At 62.6% G+C, this 22890-nt stretch overlaps 1 protein-coding gene across 6 annotated transcripts; it reads right to left on the bottom strand.

The window, feature by feature from the left end:
• Window positions 1-65: 65 nt before the first annotated feature.
• On the bottom strand, window positions 66-21679 carry HNF1B (HNF1 homeobox B). 6 transcript variants are annotated; one of them, XM_048074201.2, is made up of 9 exons: window positions 21290-21672; window positions 16541-16740; window positions 15021-15285; window positions 14377-14618; window positions 7762-7925; window positions 4900-5032; window positions 4618-4809; window positions 3872-3990; window positions 66-1994 (listed from the first exon to the last, which is right to left on the bottom strand). In XM_048074201.2, exons 1-9 carry the CDS (start codon window positions 21625-21627, stop codon window positions 1974-1976), a joined length of 1674 nt encoding a protein of 557 aa, XP_047930158.1. In that variant the 5' UTR covers window positions 21628-21672; the 3' UTR covers window positions 66-1973. The 6 variants fall into 6 exon arrangements, with proteins under 6 accessions (XP_047930158.1, XP_047930160.1, XP_047930156.1 ...); XM_048074203.2 differs by having other exon boundaries at window positions 15021-15207; window positions 21290-21671; XM_048074199.2 differs by having other exon boundaries at window positions 4618-5032; window positions 21290-21679.
• Window positions 21680-22890: the final 1211 nt, after the last annotated feature.

A 22890-nucleotide genomic window follows, 5' to 3' on the forward strand; every position in this document is an offset into this window, starting at 1 on the left:
CCCCTGCCCACCCCAGCAGCACCGCCCGCTGCGGCAGGATTCACAGATCACACAGCAGCAACGAGTAGGAAGAAATGGTGTTTAATTATGGTATACATTAAATTAGACGTCATTCTGAATATTGGTCTCCAATTCGTGATGACTTATTCACCGTAGGGCAGCTCCCATCAGTCCCAGCAAGGGTCCCACCGTGCCAGACATTGTACAGACACACAGTAAAAGTCTTTCGTGCCCCAAATAAAGCGTCCAGTGTTTTTCTGAGCAGTGGTCATCCACAGGCACTTCCACTGCCCTTCACCTCTCTAAAGCACCCTCAGCAGTTGGCACACATGGCAAAGTTTAAGAAAAAAATGAACAACTTGGGAGCATTAGATCCATTTCCGAAGGGGTGTGTGCACGGAGGAGCTTCTGTCCCACGGGAAGTGAGACGCCGCCGCGTGCAGCTTCCACGGTTCTGCAAAGTTGGGCACCTAAACCACACCAGCGGCTGCGGAGCTGGGACGTGCCCTCGCCGTGGAGTTGGGCTGATCCACAGGCTGGAGATCGTGCTTCGAAGCCTGTCCTCTGGGAGCCGCCGCAGGCAGGGGAGAGGCAGCTCTGGGACTGGTGGTCTGAGGCTGCTGGGGTGCAGGGAAACATCCCGTGCCCTCATCCCGGAGCGAGCAGGGAGGAATTTGGGTCTGCGGGAATTCAGGGCTCTTCCAGCCTGCTTCTGCAGCACCTCTCGGAGGCGACGCTGCCACGGTGAGAGCACCGTGGTTATTGCTGAGGGGGGAGCCAGCCAGGCTCGTCAGCAGCAGCAGAAAAATAAGGCACCTCTACTGGCTGGTTTCTGGGCAGGAGACGAGGCAGCGACTGGGCACCAGCTGCGTCCCACGGAGAGGAGGAAAGGCAGAGGGTTTCCAAACCCCGTCTGAGGACGACCCCACCAGCACCTCCTGCAGCCACATCCCCTTGCACAGCACAAGAGCTACGGGCTCCCCTGGAAGCTGCCGGTGCTCTGAGCTTTCCGGCAGCGTGTTTGCGTGGCTGGGGCTGCTGAGCGCTTCTCCACCCCCCAGCAGCCCACCTCTGCGCCCCCCAACACAGGCAGCCCCTGAGCTCTCGGGGTTGCCCAGGCCCTGGCCGTCAGCAGCCAGCTGCCGGGGCTCTGCTCGGCACAGCACCATGCCGGGGGGGGACACACGTGTGTGTGCCCGTCCCTCCGCAGGGCAGGGACTGGTGCTGCCAGACTGGCGTCCTCGCATAGGCACAGGGCTTTCCTCGTGGGCTGGCTCATTTAAAGGAAGAAGGGAAATACAAAACCAACAGCATACTCAGCTCTGACCTTTACCAAAAAAAAAATAAAAGGGAGAGAGAGAGGGGATTCAGGAACAATATATACAGATGGGGGAATTGCACTTAATTACAGTAGTTTACATCCATTGGACAAAATTTACTTCTTTTATATAAATCTTTATGTATAGGAGTGGGGACAGGTGAGGATGGAGCAGACTGTACCTATATTTACAGTTTAACTGGCTCAGTTCAACAGCTCTTGCGATTCCTCCTTCCGAGCGCCAAGTAACAGACCCAAGTCCCTCTCAGTCCGTCGGGCAGAGGAGTGTAACTTAAATACGGTCCGTCTTCCCCTGCTGCCACCTCTCAGGACAGCTCGTTCCTATTTCCTCGGGAGAGCCAACGGCCTCTTGGAAGGCAAATACTTAAGAAAAAAAAAATAATAAAAAAATCCTCAAGACACATCTCGGAAATACTGCGCGGAGGGGAGGAGAGGCGCGGTCCCTGGGCAGGCGCCCGCGGTTCGGGCTCGGGCCGGTCCCGGCGGGGTGCTGAGCCTCCGGCTCCGTGTCGGGGAAGTGGGCTCCTCGCTGCGGCGCTGGGCTTCGCTGCGGCTCGGCGCGCGGGTCGCCCGCGGGATGTTGTGGAAAATAAAGTTCCCGTTGCTATGTGCAAAGGCAGCGAGGTGTGGAGCATCACCAGGCTTGCAGGGGACACTGGGGAGGGAGAGAGCAGCACGGTGACTGGAGGGCGAGGGCAGCACCGCCGCGGCGCCGGGGCTCCCCGAGGGCATCTCCTGTGGGCCCCCCGACCTTGTTGAACCCCCCCAAGCCCCACGGCACACCCAAAGGTAGAGCACTGCGAAAACACATTGAGCCAGATATTGCCACCCCCAAAATAATACTTTAACAGAAAAAAAAAAGGGGCCTGTTGCAGCAATTGTTCTATGGAGTTTATGCTGGTAAGGCAGCGTTTGGGTGGGAGCGGGGCTTTGCTGTCCCCAGCACCGCCGTCACCTCGGAAGGACCTGGCAGCCCCTGCTCCTCCGTCAGTGCCACCGCAGCAGCCCCTGCCCCGTCCCTGGGGTCCCCCGGTCACCGGTGGGGTGGGGGCCGGCAGCCGCGGGTGACCTTGCGGGCTGGAGCGAACAGCAAACATCGTAACGTGGAGATAAGGAGACGCCAGGAGCCTCCCGTGACATGTCATTAGGGACGGGCTGCGGCTATCAGGTGTTTGCTAACGTAATAAAAATGGTGGCTCGGCCTCGAGCGTTGTCGGAGGAACCGAGAGCTGCGTGCCCCTCTTGCACAGAGGGGACTGCTCAGGGAGCCGCAGCACAAACGGCCACCACTAAAACCCCAAGCCCTGCCCGGGCTGGGTGCAGCCTTCTGGCCATCGCCGGGGGCGTTTCGCACCCGTCCCCAGCAGCATCTGCACGGCCCGGCCCCATCTCCCCTCTCCTGCACGGAGAAGCCCTTCTCCTGCTTTAATTAAATGGTGAAAGCAGGATGGAGGGAGGCAAACGAGCGAGCCCCGGGCAGCGCCACGTCAAGGTAGGCTGATCGCAGCGCCCGGCCGGGCAGCGGCCCCGCGGCGGGGCTGCCCAGGCGCTATTCCCATGCGAGGACATTTCCTGTGTGCAGCGGGCTCGTTTCGGCAAGCCGGCATCAAAGCCGGCCCGTGGCAGGAGAGCACGATTAATCAGGGGGAGTTCGGGCTGAGCGCACACCAGATGGGCCGATAAGGCCGCGCGGAGGAAATGGTGCTCCCGAGGAGCGCGGCCCCGCCTCGCCGCCCCCACGCCGCCACGCGCGGGCGCAGGGCAGCGCTCGCCCCACGCACCACGGAGAGCGGGAGCCTGCACCGAGCCCAGCCGGAGCGCTCATCACCTGCGGCACTTCTGCCTTCCCCCGGGGGACACCCCGGGCACCCTGAGCCCCCGCGGTGGCCCCAGCCCCTTCCTCGCCCCCCGAGCAGCAAACGGAGCCGAGGATCCGCAGGGAGGTCCCGCAGCAATCCCACGCTGTATTTACTCTGCGGTCATTGCAGGCATTTTTTTCCTCTCCACTGTCAAAGCTCGGTAAGAAAGTTTATCTGCATACAAGTTCAAGGCTCTCTCTTATTTATCTAGCAATCAATAAGGGCCGCATATTTCCCACAGTCCCCAGAGCCGGCTGTTAGAAAGGGGCCATTGTCTGAGTAAGGCCTCGCGCACCTGATTTGAGCCGGGATAAGTCCTGTGCCGGCACGGGGCAGATAAAGTTTGGGGCTGGGGCTGCCGTGCACCCGGCTCCGACCGATCCCAGCTCACCCCAGCCATGAAGGGCCGGAGCCGAGCCCCCCGAGGACGCCCCAGCCCCGTGCAGCTGAGCGTGGCCTCAGACAAGTGCAATCCATCACGGCCACTTGTCACCCACGTCCCCATCACGCTTGCCATCTGCAACGGGTTTTTCGCAGCCCACTGGAGCTCTGGGGCTGGGTGTCGAGCACCGAAGGGCTCGTCCTCAGCCGGGACACGCAGTGCAGGCGGGACCCACGGAGCAAACACCCCGAATTACGCCAGCCCTGCCCTGCCACCAGCCCCGGCCATTACCTGCTTACTGGAAGACATGTTGGTGAGCGTGCTGATGCTGCTGGTGTCCGTCACCACCATCGCCGAGGGGAAGCGGGAGGTGTGGGAATACTGGGGAGGCTCCTGCTTGTGTGCATACACTGCGGAGAGAAGGGGGACAAGCGGCCGTCACAGAAAAGTCACCCAGAGCCTTGGAAGGGGAGCAAAGCAGGCAAACCCTGCGCTACACACGTGGGTGCCGCGTGGGGATGGATACTGCGGGGACAGGGACACAATAAAACAAGTGGGAGGAAATTGCTGTGTGCCTCTAAACGGCCTCTTTCTCAGGTACCAGCTCGCCTGGGGAAAACAGGGTGGACCAAAGGACGGGTGAAAAGGCCGAGCCCAGCAGAGCCAGGTGCTGGAGCAGGGCGAGGACAACAGAGGAGCCAGAAGGGGAGGCTTTTGCTTCTGCTGACCACCTCCTCCAGTAAGACCAGAGCAAGAAGCAATTTGTGGCTATAAGAACCCAGAAGGAAAAATAATCTTTGCACAAAGTGCTGCTGGGGACCACGGCCAGCCCGGGAGCATTGGGGGTGATGCAGCACAGCGGGTGGCACTGGGGCAGGAGGGGACGGAGCAGGACGCGGCCACCCCCCCCCGGCTGGCACCCAGGGGAGAGAGCACACGAGCACAGGCAGGGGCACGCAGGAGGGGAGCAGAAGCCCATTTCCCATCGAGTTCATCTTCCAGGCTCTCCCCGGGGCAGCCGCCCGGCGTCCCCTTACTGTGCGAGTTGGGCAGCTGGGTGACGGTGGCCATGAAGGGCTGCTGGGCCATGTGGCTGGGCGACTGCTGCATGAGCGGCTGCTGGTGCGGGCTGTGCAGCTGCTGGGAGAACTGGACCGGCTGCAGGGCCGCCAAGCTGCCGGCCACACTGTTGATGACCGGGACGCTCTGCGCCTGCGAGGTGTTCAGACCTGGGAGGAGGGAGAGAGCGGGGACGGTCAGCGCCGGGGTCCCCAGCGCGCCGCAGGAGGGGTCCGGAGGGGTCCCGGGTGCGTGCTTACTCTGTGCGATGGCCATGACTCCCGAGAGCGGCGTCATGATGAGGTTCTGGGACTGCTGCGCGTTGTGGTGGGACAGGCTGTGGATGTTGGTCAGGGTGCTCACCGGGGGCAGCCCGCCGCCCGACACGGAGATCTGCCAAGGAGCAATGCAAAAGGAGACATCAGGCACGCGACAAGGGCTGCTCCCGGCTCCCTGACACCACCCGGACACAGCAACTCCAAAAACGGGGATGGGGGCGTCGGAAGAAGCCCCCAGGAGCCAAGCAGGCTGCGGCCACACTGAGCACCTTTCAGTGAGGTGCCCCAGGGCTGCAGACCCTGGCTGGGACTCCTGAACGTCGCGTTAATAAATAGCAAAGCAGCAGCGGTGCAAAGCTCCCCTGGAAGCGGCTGCCAGCGCTCCAGCAGAGCACAGCGCCGGGGACAGGACGCGTCCCAGGCGTTTGCCATTTTGCTCGCCAGGTCCAAGTTCCTGCAGCTGGGGACAACTGAGGACTCTCAGCACTCATTAACTTCCAGCCGTCACGGTTGTAGAGGAAAGTGGGAAATATAAACTCGGGACTTAAAAAAAAAAAAATAAAAAAGACCTGGGTGATCTTCTTAGTCATCACTTTTACGGAAAAAAATCCTGGTTTAGGGTCTGCAGGCACAGCGTGCAGATGGGCAGTGCTGGTGAGGTGGCCAAAGCCGGCTCCCTGGATTTGGGGTTGGTGTGTGACGGTCAGACACACGCGGAGACCCTCGGAGCGTGCTGGGAGGTCTGCGTTGGTCCCTGGTGTAAACAGGGGTACAGCAGCGCCTAGGTGTTGCTGAATTGATTTGCTGCAGTTCTCCTAACCCCTCTGTTGGAACCTCCTGCACCGAGCAGCTTCGATCCAGGTTTCGGAGCCATCCTTCGGGCTCTTCGTGTGACACTCCTGGACACCGGGCCCAGCGCCTTGTTTATTTTGCCCATTGAATTTGAGATAGCCTCATTGCAATTGAAACGAATACATCAATAAATTCCAGAGCACGAGAGTGACTCATGTTTCCTTATCCAGTACTTTCCACTTTCCAAGTTTCTTCAAGGCCAGGTCACACCACGCCGCGGTGCACGAGCCAGGCGGCTCGCAGCAAACGCACGCCGCTCACCTGCAGCCTGGGCACGTTTCTGGGGGAATTGGGCAAAAGAGCTGCTCCCAAAAGAAGTCACCTGGAGAGGGCAGGACTGGAAAAGACCCGCCAAGCACTGGACCATTGCAGGGGGCTCTCTGGGACTACAGGAGCAACGCAGGAGCATAAAGGAGGGCAACACCACAGCTATCTGCAGCCTCCGTAGCACTCCTCCCTAAAAAACGATTGCCTTCAGATGCAGCAATTTCCTTGGCAGCTTTTGGTTTCATGTGGGGTATTAAAGGCACATGTTTACTTACTAGAAACCACAGCCTACAGCATATTTTTATTAAATAACTTGCAAGCACTAGCTAGCCTTGCTTAAAGATCAGAGATAAGCTGGCAGGGCTGCACGCTGCTGGGGAACCGGAGCAGCCCCAGACAGCGCTGCGCAGCGGGGATAATTCAGCAGAGCTCTGCCCACGTGTGCCTTTAGCAAGCTGCTTCCCCCAGCATAACCCACTGCACTTCTGAGCGGCCTTCTGCCACGCGAGGGAAGCTCCACTCCCGGGGGGCTCCTGTCCCCCCCCCAAAAAGGGTCTCCTGCAAAAGGAGCTGGCTGGGGTGCGCCGAGAGCTCTGCGCCACCGAGCTCCTCGCACGGCTTTGTCCTCTCGCCCCCCGCCCCGCGCCGCCAGTGCCTGCTGCTGCCTTCAGTCGTGACTCATTTTATGACTTCAAGGCTCAGGGTTACAAGGCTCAACACACCCCGAGGGAGACATGGGTGTGCTCAGGGCGCATGGCAAGGGAGCGTGCTGCAGGGCTTGGGATCGCTCTGCAGTGCTTCCTCTGCCTGGCGAAGGACGCTCGGTGTGCCCAGCGCAGCACCCGAGCCTGCGGGGCTGCAAGGAGCCCCTCGTGGGGGCGAGCAGAGGGAAAGGCAGAGCAGGGAACCGCAAGAAGCCCCTCGTGGGGGCGAGCAGAGGGAAAGGCAGTGCGGGCAGCTGCAAGGAGAAGGAGCCCAGGCTGCAGGAGGGAGCGCCCAGCCAGCAGACTTGTGGGGACGCACAGCCGACGGCCCAGGAGGGACAGTCCTGCGAAAATGGAAGTGAAAACCGGGGCAGAGCGGGCTGGCCCCGCTGCCAAGGGCCATGTGCGACTTTCACTTTCAGCAGGAAAACCTCCTCCCGGAAGAGCCGCGGGGCAGCCAGGCACCACAAAGCTGCAGCAGCCCGCTGCGAGGGCGCGCCGTGCTCCCGTCCCATCCCTTGTGTCCCGTCCCATCCCGTCCCCACCACCCCGCTGCCCACACAGCCTGGCACCAGCACACGGCCACGCACAGCACCAGGGGCTGGCACCAGCCCGGCACGGCCGGGGAGGAAAGAGCTTCCCAGCAAAGCTGAGAACCTGGGAGGGCTTAAGGAAAAGTAATGAATGAGCATTTTATCAATGCCCATGTCATCGGCAGGGGAAAGCAAACAGTGATCCACCCAGCGCGCCGTCAGTCAGCGAGGCACGCGATCGATAGGAGCGGAGCGGGCTCTGTCAGGTTTACGGGCTGCTTTTGGGGAACACGCCGCCCGCGGGGCCGCGCATCGCGCTCGAGGCGGGCGCTGGGGACGGGCACGCGCCCGCGCCACGGCCCCGGCCCCACAATGCCCCATTGTTCGGCGCGGGCCGCGTGTGAAACCCGGGGAAAGCGTGTTTGCTTTGCCCGCTGGGCCCTCTTATCTTATCAGCGCCGCCGCCACAATAGGCCAGGTGTACTCACCATTTTACCGTCGGGAGAGAGCAAACCGTGGCCTGGGTCCAAGCCGGCCGGGGAGACCTGCTGCAGGACCGCCTGGCTGGTGGTGACCATGGCACCGCTGCCGTGGTGGCTGATGGCCCCGGAGGACGCCGCCTCGCCGCTCGCCGCCTGGCTGTACCGCACCCCTGCAAAACAGCGCCAGGCGTTGGCATCGCCCGCGGGCACCCCGGTGAGGGCAGGGCACCCCCCCCGGGCCGTGCCGCCCCCCAAGAAGTGAGGAACCCCCCGGCCCTCCTGGGGCACGCAGCACGAGGACGCAGCCGCTTTGCACACAAACGTGTGAGCCCCCTGAACGATGAGCAGGAGGAGGGCAGCAGGCGACGTGCCCCCTCCTCCCGTGCTGCTTTCCAGCCTCTCCCCAGCCCCATCTCCTGAAATTGCCCGGAGAAAACAAAGCTGAGGGATACCAAGCGCCCAAACAGTGCCGCAGCTCCCCGAGCAACCCGACTGTCCCTGATGCCTGTGGGGCAGAAAGGGGCTGCCCCCATCAGACCCATCCAGCCAACAACAGGCACCCTTCCGCACCCGTCTGCGCCCCTTGTGCTTTCCTTGCACAGTGCACACCCGCGTGCAACCTCCGCCGGGTCCCCGGGCTCTCGGACACCGGCTGGGAGCCCTGAGCTGCGGGAGCCGCTCTGCATCCCAGGGTTCTTCCTCCGAGCAGCCTGCCTGGCTCCTCGGGGCCCCGCTGTCCCAAAGCCCTCCCGGCTCCGAACGACGACGGCCCTCGCTTTTTTCTCAGCCTCTCCCGCATCCCATTTCCCTCTCGACTCGCTCTTGACAAGTGCATGATTAACCGAGCGCGGCAGGAGGACAGAGGGACAAGAAATGCAAACCTCCAAACCAGAGCGCAGCCTGACACCGCCAAGGAGTGAAATCTGGCTTGAGCACAGGTCTTCAATACAAATATATTTAATTTGGCTAAAAAGCCCTGCGCTGATAACCATATGATCAGCCGTGTGTCATGGAAAGGCATCTACAGATCACAAATAATTAACCAAGGAAAACCCACGGGAAACAAAAGCGTCTTTTACACGGGTGCCCTGACAACTCCGGTGAGAAGCCATTTATTACGAGGAGCCCAGCACCGGGCTCGCAGCCGGGTTCACTGAACTCCCCGGAGATCGAAGCGGTGGCTGGCCCGAGGGCCCAAATCTCTCCTGGGAATGAAAATCACCAGCAGCAACCTCTGCAAGCATCATCTGCCCAAGCCAGAGCCAGACATCACCGGTGACCCCGGCCACCGCGTGGGCACCTTGAGGACCTGTCCCCAAACCAAGGAGCTCCACGTGCCCAGGGAGCGGGTCTTTGCCCTGGGGTTTTGGGGCTCTTTCCGCCAGGTGCCAGGAGCCCTGCTGGCGCGGTGGCCGAAGCCCCAAGGACCTGGAGCTTCAGAGGTGGTGCTGGCATCCCCCGGCCAAGGCTCAGTGCGGGCTGGCGGGCAACAGGTCTGTGGGGATGCTCCAAGGGCTGCTCTAAAACCTTCAAGTCAAGGAAGAAGAAACATCTGAAATAACCGATAACTCAGGTCTGGCCGCTTTGCGCACGAGGCCCCAAAAGCGGCGGATAAAGCACGGCAGGCTACCTGCTGCCATCGCCGAAAGCACAGAAAAGTCACTCTTTAATTGCCTCCAAATTTTTCAACATCAGCTGGTTAAACATGGCCCGCAGATAGGAATCTCCCCACGATGTCTGGTTCCTGATCATTTCCCAGCAAACCCCTTTATCCCTGATAATACAAGAATGTCCTCTGGCAGGTGGATATTTGCCGGTACGAGTGGACGTCCCAGCCATGAGCAGGGTAAACATTACTCAACCGGGGCACTGTCACCACATTCTTCCCCGCGGCCCCGGCCTCGTGCAAAGTGTGCTTCAGCCGCTGCCGGCCTGAGATCCTGCAGCGCTACTCAAACAATGGGAGGGGAGATAAAATAAAGCCCTTTCTGCTCACAATGGTCTTAAAGATAGACGAGGAGCACAGGCGGCTCCGGCTGGAGATTAAATTATAGTTTCCGTGCCGATGGAATAGTGATTGAATTGGCTACGAAAGAAACCCGAGGTGCGTTTGAGAAACGCAGGACTGGGTGAGACGTTACCCTTGAGGGTGACGCTCTGTAAGGTTTCAAGCAGTAACACCACAAGGGAGGGATGCCGAGGTCTGCTAACTGCCAGGGCGATCTTCCCCCCTTCTGGATTCTGTGAGGCTTTGAGTAAGGACAAAATTTTAAAACCCCAAATCACGCTGTACCCAATTCAGCCAAGACACCCAGAATTAGGAAGCTGTCTTTAAGAATCAGGCAATGTTAAGAGCCGATTTTCAAGCTTTTCCCTGCAATCCTGAGGACGAGACTGTTACTGTTTGAGAAGCGATAACCACCGCTGAGGCGTCCAGGCAGTCTGGCGGCCGAGGCTTGGGCAGGGTAAGGGTTTTCCCGTCTGCTGCGGCTAACTGCGGCCTTGGGGAAGCCACCAACTATTTTTTTATTTTCTTTTTTTCCATTCCTAGAGCAGGACGGATATTACTGTTGTTTGTATGCCCTCGCCGTCGGGCTGGATTTCGGCAGACGGGGCGGCTGGCATCGGGAGGCTCACGCTGGTCAGTTCCAACAGCGTTCCGGGCGATGGAGGTGCCGCTCCTCCTGCCTCCCCAGCAAGCTCCTGCCCAGCCCCGCTTCAACCACGGCCGTGGGGAGACGGTGCGGCCGTCCTGTGGGTCTGAGCGCAGGACGTGTCCCCTGACACCTCGCTGGCCCCATTTGCTGCCCCCCCCCGGTACGCACGGCTCCCTCCTGGGGGGCTCCATGTCCCACCCGAGCTCAGGGTTTATGGCCCGGCGGGCCAGGCGGCTGCACGGAGCCGAGCACGATTGTTGTCCCGCCGCTCTCCTGTGCTTGAAGCGGCCCCAGCACGAGATTTATTCCTCCTCAGCCTCTCCCCGTCCAGCTCTGCGCAGCCGCCCCGGAGAGGAGCCTGCCCGTGAATCACTGTTAATGGGCCTGCCCGCGGAGCCTGCGCCCTTAAAGACTTTTTTTTTTTCCTCCAACTGGAGCTACAGCCATAATATAAAAGTCTGTTTATGGGACCCGGCTATTGTTTGGCCCCCGAGCTGCACAGCCCGTGAAACGTTTTACTGCTTTCCCATGTTTCCAGACAAACCGCGGGGTCTGGCTCCCGTAGCCTTAACCCTGTGTTTCAGCCCCGCAGCCGGCACCCCCGGCTCTGCGGGGTGCCAGAGCCCGTCCCCAAACCGGCGCATCCCAAGGCACGTCCCCAGGAGCGTCCCCAGGAGCATCCCGAGGCTGCTCGCTGCTCGCACCGGCTGTGTTTCTGCCCGGAGCCTCGCCAACACCCCGCAAATCGCCGATTTTGGGGCTGCCACTCAAATTGTCCCTAAAGTGTTAATCTTGCTCAGTTACAGAGGTGCATAGTTTATATCCATTATAAACCTGTTTATTGGGACTGGACCCTCCCATTTTGCTGCTGTCATAAAGCCCTAATTACCCCCCATAAAACCGGGAAAAGCTCCTAACAGCACACCGTACCCACAGAGCCGCACAATGAGCGCAACAGTAAAGAATTACAACGGCTGGCACCGGGTCCACAGCCAGAACCAGCACGTACCCCACGGCTATCAAAGAACAACCTGAAAGATCCAGATATAAACTGATGTACCTCTGGACCAGGGTTTTATGGACAGGCTTTTCTTTAAGGAAAAAAAAAAAAAAAAATTAAAATCACCCCAATTGCCCTCGCAGTTTACCGAGAACCTCAGGGCGTGGAGCTGAGTTATTTTTACACTTGTACGTATGTCTGTAGAGATATCTAAAATATATACCACGTACATTCAGATATATACGTTATTTGTTATATTCACGCATATGAAGGACTGTGCTGATGTCTGCTGCGTGGGCACGGCCAGACGGATGGGGCGGGCGGGGGAGATGCTGCGGGGCCGGGGCTTTGCGGGGCGCCCCGGGGCCCTTTGTATGCAGTGGGGACGCAGGGGGGGCAGCGCGTCACCTAATCTCATCAATGCGCTGATTGTCTTTGGGGCTCTTGAAGATAAAAATGGCATAAGCCAGAGTCTATGGCATGGCACCGAGGCAGCGAGATAAAGCCCTGAGTGACCTTCAAGGCAAACAGGGAACCGAGATCACTGATAATACCCTATAGGAAGGGAAAAGTCCAGAGTCTGAGAAGCCTCCGAGGTAGGCTTTAAGTATTTACCTCCAAATAGTTCAAAACTCTGCCCTGAGACTTGGCTCGGGGTCCCCGGGAAGAGGCTGGGAGGATGCCCGACTTTTCCAGCTCTTCCCCCTGCCCCTGGCCGTCATCCCCCCCTTTGGCAGGGCACAACCCGCAGCGTGCCCACCAGGCGATGCCGGGGCCCCGCTCTGCGAGCGGCTCTGAGCTGCTCCTCGCAGCCAGCCCCACCATTCCCTTCCCCGGCAGGGAAGGACGCAGAGGGGCAGGACGCGGGCAGCGTCCCCAGCGCTGTCATTAAGCTGTTAAGGAGGCATTGAGGGCTCCAGACAGCGCCACACACGGTGCAAGGGCAGTTCAAATCCCAGCACGCGCAGCCACGGATGGGGTCAGCACCTCTTGGAGGAGCCGCTGGTGTTTTGGGGGCCGCGAGCCTGCCGCGCAGCTTGTAGGGCCCAAAATGCCACCGGGTCTGCTGGACCCCAACGCAGGCGGCGGTTGAGCTCCATCCCAGCCCGTCGCTCCAAAAGCGGCCCACAAAACCCCTGCGCGGCCCTCGCCGTGCCCACCTCCTCCTCCTCGGCGAGGCCGATGCGCACCAGCGCTGCCCGCCAGCAAATCCCCGCGGCCGAGCCCTCCTGACCCCTCCGCGGCCATCACTCCTGCCCGGCTCAAAAGCCCCTCCGAATGGGCTGTCATCGGCCCTATAGCCGCGGCCGGCTCCTGCTGGCCGAAGCTCGGATGGGAAAATAAAGGTTTGGGCTTAACGGCCCCGCAGCCCCGAGATAAATGCCCGCGGTTACAATAATTGCTGTCCCCTAATAGAAGAAAACAAAGGCTCTCGCGGGGTGCCTGCATGCGCGCTGGCAGGACGGGGGCACATCAAAGGCAGCGGGGTTCGTTCAAAGCCCTGGCTTAATTGTCAATTAAGCATGCACGGGGGGGACAACGCCATGACAACGCGGGGCTGCATGCTGGTGCGGTATTGTAAAGCCCGGCGGCCGACACAGAAAACAGCTGATTTTGCTGACAATGTGCTTGTAGGGCACCTTGTAAGCAATCAGCCGGTGACAGGAGGGCAAACGTCCGCCCGGTCCCGCCATTGTGCGGGGCATTCCTGGGGCAGGGTCACCCCGTGGTCACCGCGGGCCGCCCCGCGGGGAGAGCTGCGCCGGGAGCCGGGCTGCGGCCGCTGCCGCCAGCGGGGCGGGTGGGGTGTGGGATGCTCTGCGCCCCGAGGGTGTCCCCACATGTGGAGCCTGCCCAGGGGTCCCACAGCGCCCAGGACAGCGCCATCCCCAGCTCTCTGCACCCTCTCCCCGTGCCTACGGGACTCTCCGGACACTGCTTCATTGAATTCCGCTCGGAGATGAGGCTGGGGGCTTGCAGCGAGCCAGGCAGGGACAGCTCCGAGAGGGGGCCAGTTTTCGGCTCCCCAGCCGGGCTGTGCGGGTGCCACCCCGAGATGGGGCCCAGGGCGTTTGGGGCGCATCGCCCGCAGCCCCGCGGCCCCACGCTGACCCCTCGCCGCCCGCCACAAAGCGCCCGCTCTTGTTTGCCGGGGCTGGCGGCTTTGGAGTGCAGATTGCAGGTAGCGGCACAATGGGGATTGTTCTCCCAACAATGCCTCTTGCCCCACGCTGCGGCCGCCGCCGGGCCCTCCCTGATTACCCTCGCGGCTCTGCCCGCGGCGTTATCTCCTGCTTCAATCCCCCCGGCCGCGCACGCCAGGGGCAGAGGGGAGCCCGGCCGCAGGGCTCAGTGCAGCCCCCTGCCCGCAGCCACTCGTGCCGTTAGGGTGGCCCCCAGGGCGAGCCCTGTGCCCCCCGGCAGCTTTCCTCCCCCGGCACCACGTCCCCCTGCCCTCCACGTCAGGCGGCAGCAGCCCGCATCCCCGCCCCTGCCCAGCCCAGCCCAGCCCGCGCGGGGACGCCGTCAAATCCAGCCAGCCAAGCAAACACCCATCTGTCCTCGGCGGCACGGAAATCCAGCCCTCGCCACGTGGCTCGCCCGGCCATCGGGCTGCAGGGACAGCGGTCGCTCCTCTCCACACCCATCAAGGCGTCGGGGGGACCGGGACGTCCCCGTACCCCGGTGCCGAGCGGGGTCCCACCCCACGGCCCCACAGCTGATGTGTCTGTGGCTGGTTTGCCAACAGGAAAACTGCACCAAGAGCTCAGCTACGTCGCTGCCCCTTGGCCAACGTGGACGGCATGGACCATCCTCCCTCCGAGGCCATCGCCGCCTTGGCCGTGCACGGCCCCAGGGGTCCAGCACCCCTTTCTCCAGCAGAAACGGGGGCCAGTAGAGCGGCTGCTCAGCGCCACCACCCAAGCGGGGCGGCCACCGCGCTGCCCTGGGCACGAGGCTTACCTGGCATCTTGCTGGGGGGCGAGGCGCTGGGCTGGTTGTGGTGGGGGGAGCCGTGGGACAGCAGCAGGTTCATGCTGTGCGGGGGCTGGCCCGAGCTGTAGGCGTCCATGGCCAGCTTCTGGCGGAAAGCCTCCTCCTTCCGCCGGTTGGCGAACCAGTTGTAGACGCGCACCTCCGTCACCAGGTTGGAGCCGAGCCCGTGCGCCTTGGAGGGAGACACCCCTCGCTGCAGACACTCGGCCCTGCGCGTGCAAGGGGATACGTTGGAACAAGGGTGCCGCTGGGGAGCCCCCCGACGCACAGGGGGCCTCGGGTAGGATTTGGGGGTGTTTGAGCCCTTCCTCAATGCCCGCCCGCTCTTCCCGACTGCATCCATGCCCCAAAAGCCACCCCACCTCCCTCCAACCTTGCGGCATCCCCGCGGCATCCCCGCCCGCAGCAGGGAGCTTGCTCAGGTCCGCACGCTGCCCAGGGGGGCAAAGCAAGGCGAAACCAGGGCCGGTGGCTCAGCGACGCCGTGCCACGAGCAGGCAGCCGGGGCTGCTGTGGGTTTGCGAGCCGTGAGCCCGGCACCACGCGTGGTTTTTGGAGGAGAGGCTGCAGGGCGGCAGAGGAAGCGGCGGGCGGCGCGGGGCGGCCGTTACCTGTTGCACTCCTCCACCAGCGCCTCTCGCTCCTCCTTGCTGGGGTTCTTTTGGCGGTCGTAGGCTTGGTACAAGATTTGCTGGGAGGCCGGCCCCCACTTGAAGCGATTGCGGCGCATCTTCTTGCTGGGGGTTTCGGAGCAGGCATCGTCGAGCTGGCCAGCCCCTTGGTTCTGCTGATTGAACTCTGGAAAGAGAAACAGCAGCTGATCCTGACTGCTTTTGTCTGTCCTATTTCCACAACCCTGGACTGTCTGGTTGAACTCTGAAAGAGAAAGGAGCAGACGTGACCCGGCCTGTAGCCGCCGCTCAGAGTCACCGTCACACGCGGCGGCAGCCCCCGGACCCCCCCCCGGACCCCCCCTGCTGCCCCCGGCCCCCGGCCCCGGCGTTTTTCGGTGCCGGCTCGGGGCACCCCAGCACCGACTGCACACGCAGGCAGGGGCAGGGGGGTTATGACCGACCCGGACGGGTGTTTAATGGGGAGGCATGCGCAGGGCATGCATATTCATAGCGGGGCTCTGCCGGCCTGCGCTTGTTCCGGGAGGAATTTTGCAAGCCAGGAGCCAGGCAGGGCACACTGAAGCCCCCCAAAATGAGCTCTTGGCCACTGCAGAGCCCCCTCCTCCTGTGCTCGCCCTACCCCAGGCTCGGAGAGCTGGGGGCTCAGCCCCGCGCCCCCGAGTTGTGCGCCAGGGGTGACCTTCCCCGCGTCCAGCCGGGCACTTGTCACCGTGGCAGTAAAGGGAGATTAATGGAAGGTTTTTATTATTCTCAGGTTTGCGGGGGAATTCTCCCTCTTTTTGTAATGGCTTTTCCCCTTGTGACAACAGAGCCCCAGACCGGAGCGGGCTCTGTTTGCTTTCACATCTCCAGGTGCGCTTTCAAAGCGGCAGCGCTTGGTGCTGAACCCTTTCCTGCGCTTTTTCTTGCTGCATTTTGCATCCTTTTGGGCGAGCGGGGCTGGCGGAGGGGCTCCGTCACGCCAGGCAGGGCTCAGCACATCGCTGGCCCCACTGCCACCGCTCTCTGCATGAGCCGGGCCCCGGGGATTTAAGGAGCCCTGCTCTGGGTGCTCGGTCAAAGCGGGCTGTGTTTTAAATAACTCCGACTGCCCGAGACCGCGCTGCAGGTACAAATGATTTACGGGATTTTTCTTTCCTCTCTCTTTACTTTTTCGACAAGCAGTCGCAGAAAACGAGCACGCTCAAGAAGCGGAGAGAGGAAAAAGGGGGCAGAGGTGGGAAATGGATCTGATGGCGTGCAGTCGTTGATCGCTTTCCCGGCTCTGAGGAACACAGACCTACAGAGACCGAGATGTCCTGAGCGGCTCGGGGCAGCTCGCGCAGCGTCACTGCGACCGAGGGGGGCTCCCACCCACTTTTCCTGCAGCCGAAATTGATTTTTTTCAATCAATTCAATCTTTTCAAGGGGGGAGCCCGGGGCTGCCCTCGCCCGGCACTGGGGAGCCCCCCCGCCCCGCGGCGCTCGCCCCAGCCCTGTCCCCGCCGGGTACTTACGCCGCAGGATCTCCCGCTGCTTGCGGACGTACCACGTGTAGAGGGCGGCCCTCTTCTGCGTCTTCATGGGGGTGCCCTTGTTGAGGTGCTGCGAGAGGTGCGACTGGTTGAGGCCGGTGACGTCCACCACCTCCCGCTGCGGGATGTTGTGCTGCTGCATGTAGCCCTTGATCATCTTCGCCGCCCGCCACGGGTCCTCGCTGCGGGGTGGAGGAAACAAAGGGTTAATCTTCCTCCCCCGAATTTGCTTCTTCCCGCCATGGAACCCTGTTATTACCATCGGGAACCCACTGTTACTGGTGGTAGACAAATATTCTCGCCGCCTCCCCCTGCCCTGGACTGAATTCTCTTTCAGGAGGGCACAAAATCCCACGGCCGTGTCCTTCGGGGGAGGCAGAGGCTGGGGTGCAGCCGCGGCACCCGCTGGCCTCCATCCCCCCGCCCCGGGCTGAGGCTGAGGAGCAGAAAGCCAAAGCAAGCGAGCAAACCCAGGTGGCCCCCAGGATGGAAAACCCTAACCAAGTAATTTTAAGTCAGTCTCGAATATTTTCAAACACTTGAATTTGGCTCCGGCAGGATCCAGTTGCAAAATGGCTCTTCCCTAAATAAGCGTTACTTTGGTGTCCTTGTGCTAGCTGGCACCAATTTAGGGAACAAACGAAATTATGGCCGAAATTAAAAATGCTGTACGCGTTCTTTTAGCTCCAATGAAAGCAAAACGCAATGGCAGACAAACGGGCCGACACACCTGCACCGAGCGCCCCGGGTTTAGGACCCCTGGGTTTGTTCTGCGGTACTCGAGGACGCTGGGCTAAAAGGAAGTGCTCTAACACTGAAAAATCGGCGTGGAACCTAAACCTGGTCACAGTCGTGCACTCAAATAATGAGATATTCTAATGCTGTACTTGGAATAACCGTCCAAATGCTTTTCCAATTCATTAGTTATTTTGGATCCTTCAACTTGTCAAGGGGAAAAAACCCAACGAGTAGATTTCTTACTTTTTGTCCTGAATGCAGCACGAAAACAAAGCTGTTTGGACCCAAAGCAAAAGCACCCAACTGCAAGCAGCCCGCTGGATGGACGGGCGCTTCATCGGCTCCCTGGCCCTGGGGCAGGGGGGGCACGGACTGTTTTGGAGGACGTTCCCATGCCCAAAGCCCACCGACCCGCTGAGCGCAGCAGGCTCGGGCTGCAGCACCTCTTGTCCTGGTGCCACCGGTGAATTTTTCACGTGGAGGTGGACTTGGAGACCCTTCTCCTTCCTGCATACAGTGTCCTCTGTATGGCCCCGGCTGCACTGCGGACCCGCAGAGCTGTACGCACACACAGGCACACGCTTGTCCCACCAGCCCAAGGCCCCGACCAGGTTAAGCACCACGCAAACCCCGCTGCCGTCCCCAGAGCCGGGCACAACACAGACGGGGCCACCGGCTCCGCAGCCTCCGCCCAGCACCTCGGCCATGCAGCAGCGGTGGGCAGCAGCTTGGCTGCAGGTTTTGCAGCAAGCGTAAACCCGAGGCGACGCTGCAAATGGCTCAGCGCCCGGCGGCACTGCCCTCAGCGGGCTGCCCCGGCACAGGCGTTACCCAGGCGGGCACGGGGGTCTGCACGACACAGCCCCCGGCCCCTTCCCACATTAAATTACCCACCGAGACATCGCCAAAGCGGCATGGAGACAGGGCAGCACGGTGTTTTGGGGCCGCCAGGCCCTTGGGCTGCCCCAGGACACGCAGGAGCCAGCGGGACGCAAGGAGAGCTCCTCTCGCCGCGGGTCTCCTGCGGGTGCTCGGCCCCGCTCCCGGCAGGGGGTGAAGCAGGGCGCAAGCCAAGGGGCTGCACGCGGGCTTCTCTCCCCAGCAGCTCACAATGCCTACCTGATCCTACTAATTACTGGTTACTAATAAGTTAATGGGACAGAGCTGGTCACCCTTCCACATAGCAGGCTGGCCCACAGCTGAACCAAGGGCATCGCTTTTACAGAGCTAAATCCCGAGCCAGCGCGACAGAGCGCACTACCAAAAGGGAAAGAGAGAGACTTTGGGTTACAGGCGTGACTTCTGAATTGAAATAAAATTTGGCAACGTTTTGGCTGAAGAAAATTATGTGAGCATTAGAAAAAAGTCCGCAAATTTCCTTTCATTTTGCAACTCCATGAAAGGCTTCCCTTTGGTATTTCTGGTGCGTTTCACACTTACGCTTTCAAAACAATTATTCAGCTCTTAATTTCTGAGCAACGCTTTTCTTTACAAATCTATTTGACCGTATTCAAAAGGGTTAAACAACCTGAAACCAAACCCAAACATTTTGTTTCATGTTAAACAAAATGTTTGGACTTGACCCAAAATGAAACGTTTGAGTGTTTGTTTGCCTCTTTTCCTTTTTTTTTTTTTTTTCGGTTAACCTAAAAAGGCAGAGAGGAAAACATTTTGATTCAACACAAGCCCTTTTTTTTTTTTTTTTTGGTTCTGTCACCAAAATGAAAAACTCATTAACTGCCTAATCTTCATCAGGGCTTTACATGCAGGAAAAACAACAACCCAGAAGCCCTTGGTAATACCGGAGGAGCAGTTCGTAGCCCTCGCTCCGCAGCCCTTCTCCACCCCGCGCTGCCCCTGGCATCGAGGAGAGGCTTTTTTTTTTCCTGCCCAGAATTAACCGCGACGAAGCCTGGCTGCGAACGCCGACCCAGAGCAGGCACTTCCCAGCCCAGCCTCGTGCCCGTCCCTCTCCCCAGGACCCCCCACCCGCTCGCCCTCTTTGTCAGCCTTGAAAACAGGTAAATACACTCAACATCCTCGGAGAAATATGCCAAGAATTTATACACATGGATTATAAACCCGGCTCCCTACATCAGTGATCTATCTAATCTGCATCTCCCTGTGCACACAGCGCGGAGCAGAGCTCGGAGGCCGAGGGCTCCACGGCCGCCCCTTCCCCTCTGCCCTGGGCACGTTTCGGAGCGGGTTTTGGTCTCCCTACCCGGGGGGCTCCCCCGGCTCCCCTGCAGCACCGTCCCCACAGGATGCGGGTGCTGCAGCGATCGATCGCTTGCCCTGTGCACCCAGCGGGGCCGCTGGAGCCTGGCCGGGAGGGAGCCGCGGGGCGTCTCGCCCCGGAGCCGGGCTCCGCACCACCAGCACCACTCTCCAGGCTCTGCAAGGAGCCGGGGTTGGCGCTGCCCTCGGTGCCACGCTGCCCCAGCACAGAGCTGAGGACGTTTGGGCCCCCTGAACGGGCCGTAGGGACGCCCAAGTGAGTGTGGTGCAGGTGGGCAGCCAAGCCCGGGGCACGCTGCTGTCCCCAAAATGATCCCTGGGGCCGAGCACCCCCAGGGGCATGGGAACAGCCCGTGACTGAGCCGAACCCAGGGCCAGGAGGCTGGGGCTGTGGGGTGGCAGCGGAGCGGGGTTTCGCCCCAGTGCGGGGCTGAAACCGATGGCTCCCGACGCCTCTACCTTGGCTGCCTCTCCAAGTACAAAGGGCTCTCTTAGAGCAAACACAAGCTCTTTGCAAAAGGCTCCTCAGGGACATGTGCCTGCTCTTGTTTGCACCAAAGGCAAACTTTGCACAGGAACACCTGTGGGAGAGCAGCGACGCGGGGCAGAGCCCTCCCTGCGCCCCCGGTGCCACCCGGGCACCCCGGGGCCGGGCACAGCGGCAGGCGGAGGGGAATCGGGGACAGGCAGAGCACCCAGTGGCACGCAGGAGGGGTGGGTGGGTGCCCGGGTGGGTGGGTGCCACGCTGAACAGGCATGCAATGCCGTGCCCCTCAGCACCCTGTGGGGCCCGGCCGAGCCCTGGCCTGGCACGGGTGCCACCACCCAGCCCCGTCCCCAAAAGCCTCGGGGCTGCCCAGACTCGCGCCGAGGCAGGCGTGGGGCTGAGCACGGCACCCACGGCACCTCCGGCACCCACCGCGGTGCCGGCTCCGTCCCGGTCCCTCCCGGGACACCGGGGCCGCTGGGGGCCGCGGGCTGGCGGGGGGCACGCAGCGGCACAGCCCTCCGGAGGGACAGGCTCAGCGCGGCCCGTCGGGACCCCTGGGGACGGGGAGGGGGGGAGTGACCCGGGGACGGCCCCGCGGGGCTCCCAGCGCGGTTCCACCGGCCCCGGGTGCGCAGAGGGGGCAGCCCCGAGCGGCGCGGCCCTGCTGATCCCCTCCGGCCCGCTCCCTGCCCGCGCCCCCACGGGCCCGGGGCTGCTCCGCCGCGCCCCGACGGCACGGCTCGGCTCGGCTCGGCACGGCTCGGCTCGGCACGGCTTAGCTCGGCTCGGCTCGGCACGGCTTAGCTCGGCACGGCACGGCTTAGCTCGGCTCCGCTGGGCTCGGCTCGGAGCCGCATCCCCGGGCCGGGCCGGGTCGGAAGCGGAGCGGCCGCGTTTGGGGGTTTCCTCCTTCCCCCTCCCCGCCTGGTTTACAACTCGGGCAATGAATAACCCGCCTCTCCGCTCGCCCTAATCGCGGCCCTTTGTGTATCTTTCTGTTGATGATTTATAGAAATAAATTAATAACGCCCCGGGCTCCACGTGCTGCAGTTTATGTTTCATCTCCCGGCGCGGACGGAGGACGGAGCCGGCGGCGGGGGCGAGCCCGGCACCCCCGGCCCCGCCGCTCGGGGCAGCCGCGACCACCCGACGGCATCCCCGGGGTGTCCCCGGGGTGTCCCCGCCGTGTCCCCGCGATGCCCCCGCCGTGTCCCCGAGGTGTCCCCGCCGTGCCCCCGCCCCGCCCGCCCCCCCGGCGGTACCTGATCATCCTGTCCACCTCCGCCCGCTGCTCCACGGCCTCCTCGGTGTTGAGCGCCTGCAGCTCGCGGAGGATCTGCGGCGTGTCGAAGTCGTCGCCGTCCTCCGAGCCCTCGTCGCCGGACAGCTTGCCCTTGCCGTGCCCGTTGGCGAGCGGCGGGTAGGCGGCCTTGCCGTCGGGCGGCCCGCCGGGGGACAGCGGCAGGCTCTCCAGCTTGACGCCGAAGCCGGCGGCGGGCACCATGTCCTCCAGGGCGCGGATCAGCCCCTCCTTGGTGGCCCCGGAGCTGAGCAGGGCGCCCAGGAGCTCCCGCTGCAGGGCGCTCAGCTGGGACACCATGGTCCCGGGCGCCCGCCGCTCTCCCCGCGCTCGGCCCGGCCCGGCCCGGCCCGGCCCGGCCCGGCCCGGCTGCCCCCGGCACCTGCCGCTCCGCCGCGCTCCGCTCCGCCCCGGCCGCCCTCTACCAAGCCATGCCGGCCTCCATTAGGCAATATAGCTTATGCAAATCAGCGCCGGGAGGCCTCTCCTCCGGCAGCCGCGGGGGCGGCCGCCGCCCGGACCCCGCGTCCCCGCCCGCCCGTCGCGGCCCGGCCCCCGCCCGCCCGGCTCGGCTCGGCCCGGCCCGGCCCTTATCGGCCGCGCTGGGGCGGACTTTGCCCGAAGCCGACGGAGGCCCCGGAGGAGCGGCGCGGCCAGGCCGGGGCGGCCGCGGGGAGGGCGGCGGAGCGGGCCCGGGGAGCCCCGACGGCGCGGCCGGCAGCGGGAGGGCCGGAGCCCTGCCCGCCGTCGGGGCGCCGAGCCCCGTGCCCGCCGTCGGGGCGGCCCCGGCAGCCTCGGACGCGCTCCGCAACGCCCCGACGGCGGCCCCGGGCCCCCTCCGCCGTCTCCCGGGGCTCAGCGGCCACCCCCGGGCCCCCCCGAGGGAGCCCCCCCGGGCTGCGGGACCCCAGGGCTCTCCGCCGCGGGGGTCCCGTCGGGGTCCCGCCGGCCGGCAGGACGGGCTGGGTGCAGACCCACTGCCCTTCAGACGGGGGCTTTTTGGGGGGACCCGCGGTGGGTTAGCAGACGGGGCGGTGCGGGGACGGGGTGCTCGGGGACACGAAGCCCCCACGGAGCTCTGAGAGCCGCGGGGGGGGGGGGGCAGGGGGCAGGGCTGGAAGTGGGCAGAGGGAGAAACCCAAACTCCGGGACCTGAGCTCAAAGTGCTTTTCCTTACACCGTGAACACACTGAGTGCCAAAAAGTCAGCAAATTCACCTAACCCAAAGCAGACGGGAGGGCAGGAGAGGCACCACCACACCGCCGAGCACGATGTGCTGGGCTCTGGGACCCCGCAGGGAGGGCCAGGCAATGTCCCAAAGCTCTGCCCGTCACCCCCAGCCCCACCGCAGTGCTGTCAGCCTGCTCCCTCCGGCTCTGGCTTGGCTGGGACCTGGATGTGAGCCCCTGCAGAGGATGAGGGCTCCAATCCCACCATTTCCAGCCCACATTCAGACTTTCGCAGGGTCTCCAAAGCTGTAGCTGCCCGTCTACATCAAGGGCCCTGGGAGTCCCAGAAAGCCCTGGAACCCCCCAAGTTATAGCAGGGGGCTCTGCCCCCCCC

This window comes from Anser cygnoides, chromosome 18 (assembly GCF_040182565.1).
Source record: "Anser cygnoides isolate HZ-2024a breed goose chromosome 18, Taihu_goose_T2T_genome, whole genome shotgun sequence".
Lineage (NCBI taxonomy): Eukaryota > Metazoa > Chordata > Aves > Anseriformes > Anatidae > Anser > Anser cygnoides.

Bases quoted from the DNA above. Each gene is read 5' to 3' on its own strand.
- HNF1B (XM_048074199.2), bottom strand. From the start codon at position 21,627: ATGGTGTCCCAGCTGAGCGCCCTGCAGCGGGAGCTCCTGGGCGCCCTG. The intron at 16,741-21,289 runs GTACCGCCGGGG...TCCACCCCGCAG, and splicing joins GAGGTGGACAGGATGATCAG to CGAGGACCCGTGGCGGGCGG. The intron at 5,033-7,761 runs GTGAGTACACCT...GCTCCTTGGCAG, and splicing joins TCTCTCCCGACGGTAAAATG to ATCTCCGTGTCGGGCGGCGG.